This window comes from Limulus polyphemus, unplaced genomic scaffold (genome assembly GCF_000517525.1).
Source record: "Limulus polyphemus unplaced genomic scaffold, Limulus_polyphemus-2.1.2 Scaffold793, whole genome shotgun sequence".
NCBI lineage: Eukaryota > Metazoa > Arthropoda > Merostomata > Xiphosura > Limulidae > Limulus > Limulus polyphemus.
This window is the reverse complement of record NW_013666403.1, coordinates 182,347-187,065: the sequence shown is the minus strand read 5'-3', so window position 1 is coordinate 187,065 and position 4,719 is coordinate 182,347. Positions and strand designations below refer to the sequence as shown.

The 4,719-nt window shown below is 30.9% G+C and overlaps 1 protein-coding gene across 6 annotated transcripts in view; it reads right to left on the bottom strand.

Moving 5' to 3' along the window:
- Positions 1 to 4,719, bottom strand: part of LOC106460550 (glycosaminoglycan xylosylkinase-like) — a 24,612-nt gene that overhangs the window by 12,838 nt on the left and 7,055 nt on the right. For all 6 annotated transcript variants that reach the window (XM_022387295.1, XM_013920266.2, XM_022387292.1 and 3 more), the window contains 2 exons: positions 856 to 1,358; positions 226 to 312 (listed from right to left, as the gene is read on the bottom strand). In XM_022387295.1, coding sequence (XP_022243003.1) covers positions 226 to 312; positions 856 to 1,358 — 590 coding nt within the window. The remainder of the gene's footprint in view (positions 1 to 225; positions 313 to 855; positions 1,359 to 4,719) is intronic.

Here is a 4,719-nt window from a genome sequence, read left to right as displayed (position 1 = left end):
TACACACACATCCTTGTTTAACATATATGTACTTATTACAAAAAAATCAAAGACTTAGTGATTTGAAAGTAAAATCCTGTTACATTATTATGAAAAGGTTTCTCTTAGCTCAACATTATGCTGTGTTGGCTTTATGAGTAGAGCACAACTTGAAGTATTACTATAACATAACATACAGGTCCTAGTGTTTATTACATTCAGTTACATCTAAAGATTATTAATCACCTGTTTAGGTGAAATGATGCTATTTCACCATTGTGTCTGTCAGCACCTGCATAAGGTGGCCCATCAACAATAAAATCTCTCTTGAACCTGAAATAAAAAAAAATCACTTCAAAAATACAATTTTAACATAGGTAATAGAAATGAGAATTTTGTATTCAAAGTTTAATACAGTGAAACATTAGCTTATGAAATAATAGAATGTTACATAAGCAATCAATTCTTGGCTAATGATGTTACACGAAAAAATTTTTTACACAATCAAACTTGATTCTGAAATCCCATAAAACATCTTGGTAAAATACATAACATATTAAGTGAAACATGCCAGAAGTTTTCATGACTTAATTAATTAAAACCCCAATATAACTTTTAATGTGATGAATTCCAAGAGCACACAACTTCTGTACATGTGAAAAAATAAGTTTTCATAAATTACATATCCAATGTTTGCATTTAAATAAAAGCTTACTTTAATGTTAATACACATCAGTTATTGAAGATTATTCACCCTATGTTAAGTAAATACATACAACTGACAATACAATTAAGATTATGAATATCAAACACATATTTTTATCTAAATCTAGAGTAAATCCAACATAAATATTCAATATGAATTTAAATAATTACCTCATTGGCTTAAAGATAACCTTTTGTCCACCTTCTAAGTCAAATACCATTTTTAGTTGAGTGCCTTTGGAAGTTACATCAGCAAACAGTATCTTTTTAAATGTCATTGCAGCCAAAACAGTTCCTATCTGCGGTGCTTCCTCTGGATGTATACTTCGTGGAGTTACCCAATTAGCAGCAATGTGCCATGGAGAGTTGGTCATCTCTATTTGAGAATTCAAATCATTGACCAGTCTTTTTAACACTTGAATTCGAGTTTTGATTTGACTGTTAGAAATTCTTGTGGTATTGAGTTGACGCAATTTGGCACTTACTTTTAGACCTATTAAAGTTACTATTCGAGGCAGAGAAGCATTATATTTGAATTTGACACTATGCAAGTCATTAGTATTGCTATTACTAACTTCACGTGCTAGATTCAAGCTCTGTTGTTTAATAATTGCTTCTCTATTTCCTCTGCTAATCTGTATTTGTTGCCTGGCTATTGTATTTTCTTCTGATAGCTGAAAACAAAGCAAATAGAATGATGTTTAGATATCTAAAGTAATCTACTGTAAACTAAACTACTGATCTTTATATTTCATGTACCATTTACATAAGCAGTAACTTCTTCTTCAGCATTCTTTGAAGAGGTCACTGCTTATGTAGATGAAAGTAAAGGTTTGAATTTGGTGAATATGAATTTCAAGAAAGCAATTAACAAGATTCCAAATTAAAGGCTAATATAAAAAAATATTTTTATAGGTGTGTTGGATAAGCTGGCTCACTGGATAGAAATGTATCTGAATAGATAAAAGTAGAGGGTTATTATTAATGGAATTAAATCAAATTGGACATGTGTTACAAGTTGGGTAGCTCAGGGCTCAGTGTTAGGACATTTGCTCTTTTTGATTTACGTCAATGACATAGTTGAAAGAATGGTCAATTAATTACTTAAATTTGCTGATGATATTAAGGTCTTGGATGTTGCTAGCAGCGAGGATGATACTGCCTTACAAGAGGATTCAGATCATTTGGCGAGTTGGATAAATAAATGGCAGATTGCTTTTAATTATAATAAATGCATGTAGGTTACCATAATTTGAATTATGAATATAATTTTGATAGTAATAACCTTAAAACAGTTTCATGGAAGAAAAATATCTTTGTGTTCTGGTTAATTAGTTTCTTAAGCTATTCATGCAGTGTGCTGTTGCTAATGGTAGGGCAAATAGGATTTTAGGCCTTATCTACAGAAATACTGTATATAAGTCTAAAAGAGGTTATAATTTCATTGTGTAGGTTACTGGTTAGGCCACATTTGGGGTATTGTATTTAGTCTTGAAATCTTTATCCGACAAAGAACACTGAATTGTTGAAAATGGTTTAGAGGAGGAATACTAGGATGATACCCTAGATAAAAAAAACAGTTTCATAGATCTTAACCTGTCCTCTTATGACAACTTTTCCCTTGAAAAAAGAAAAGTTAAAGGTGATCTGATTAAGGTATTTGAGATTATTAAGAGAATTTAGAGTGTCAACACATCATTTTTTTTTACTTAATGGTGAGAATGGTAAAATTATAGGATGCAAATATGAATTTTAGCATGGTAGAAGTCATCTTCAGCTACGATGTTTTATTTTTCTAACAGGGTAATTGGAATAGGTTACCTTCAGATGTGGTTGAAGCAATAAATTCAAGGGAGAATGAGGTAAGGTTTGATAGATATTTAAATGATTAGGGTTGGCTTTGAGTTTGTTTGATTTTTAAATAGTGTAGTGAAGAGTCAGCCTACCAATAGATCCCTTGTTGGCCATAAATGTTAAACTATTTAATTCATAATACCATGACAATGCATTCTGTTTTGATTGGTTATTAGTGCTTTCATCCTCTATATCATTTAATATACAATATATGGTGTACAACTCGCACACACACATATACACAAGTATTAAATTACCTAAAAAAACTACAGTAGAACCTCAACATTAAGGGTACCCTTCCAACTGCATCCAAATGCCCTCTATAGCAAAGTGCCTATAATATAAAAAATGAGCCACACAAAGCTGGATTCCATATTGACCATACTAAATCTCTAAACTAGAAGCCCTCCCCCCCAATTTTGTTTGGTGTATGCATTTAAAACCATTTTTGTTACATGTAAGTAAGCAGTGTTTTTGTGTATACTATAAAAACATTAAATAATACGATACTCTCGAGAGCAACAAAGCACGTGCACAGGAATAAGCCGACTTGACTCCTGCCCAGAGAACTCGATGTGGAATTTATCAGCTTATATATTCTAGAGTGTTTACGAGAATTCCCCAAAGTAATAAGATTGCACTTTGAATCTGTGAAAATGATTATTACAGAATATGGTTCGGAGGTGATACAATAAATATTGCAAGTGTTTGAATACTGGTCATCCTTCTGGGATGTTTGGAATTTAGCGGTATACCATACAAATAAAGTTTTGCACAAAGTTATAAAATCCTATTTCTGTTTCAGCAGACTTATTCATCAACCAATAAATACTCATTATTCACAAATGCTTAAATTTTAGTTATTTTTATTAAAACAAAAGAATAATAAATAAAAAATACTTCAAAAAACAAAGAATTTGAGTATTTACAGTGTTATGAGTAATAGTAAAGTTAATTATAATACTTTGAAAATAACTCTCTAAAAGGTCACGAAATGCACAATTTAACCAGCCTGCAGCAAAAGGGTTAACTGCCCTCTTTATCAAGAACGAGACTAAGGACACTGCCCTTAGTCCGGAATATCAAGGTGCCCATTATTGCAAGATTTATTTTGGCTACAAATAGTACAAAAAAAGAGAAAGGTGCTCATTGTTTCAAGGTGCCTGTTAATCGAGGTTCTACTGTACTTTATAAAGTTTTACTTTACAAAATGAGATGTATAAGAAAAATAAAATTAATAAAATAAAAATTAAACATTATAATGACAATATGCTTTGTTTTTTGTTATGATTAGGTTAATGATGATGATGTAGTTACAACACAGAGTCAGCAGTAAACAATGTGTAGATCCTGAAGTTATATGTATTAAAGCTTTTGAATCAAATTTCTAAAAAATTTGTATTTTGCAATGTAATGAATTTGTTGTTATGTATTTATTTTAATATCAACGTTTGTTCAGATGACGTTTATATTTTAAGATATGAATAGCTTTACTGCTAAATGTGTATTGCGAAACTCCCACCTATTCTCCAAAGTAGTAGAAGATTCTCAAGAGTAAGAATCAACAATATATGTATATATGTAAATGCTTACATACATTGTAATGTATTGTTACGTAAAACTGAAATTTCTCGAAAACCTCCACACGGCTATAAATATAACCAACGTGCCGCGCCAAGAGAGAGTATTGATTATTAGTTTGCTATATTCAGCGTGCTATAAACAAGGAAGCTATAACTATGATTGTTATAATGCTTATCAATCAGAAAACTTCAGATATTTGACCAGGAGTATTTACAAAATTTGGACATTACAACTCATTTAACTTCAGTGGATTCACATCGTACATTAATACTTTTACGAAAACATTACCTAACGTCATCGGTGGAAACTAAATCTCTAATAGGCGTGTGATAAGCAAGAACTACAGGGCTAGCTAGCTCCCCACTAAGTGAATTGTACCTATATCAATTCATAATCAACTTGCTCATCGTGAACCCTCGATAAGATATCAAGGAAGTTCCAAACTAGAAAGAAGACTTTATATCGCTTGTAAATTTGAGAAACTTTTCTTTATAAATCATTGTTTGTAGTAACTATTTGTAATAATTGTTATTGTAAATTATATTGTTGTTTAAATATTAAAACATATTTGTATTAAAAAAGAAAACTGTGTATATC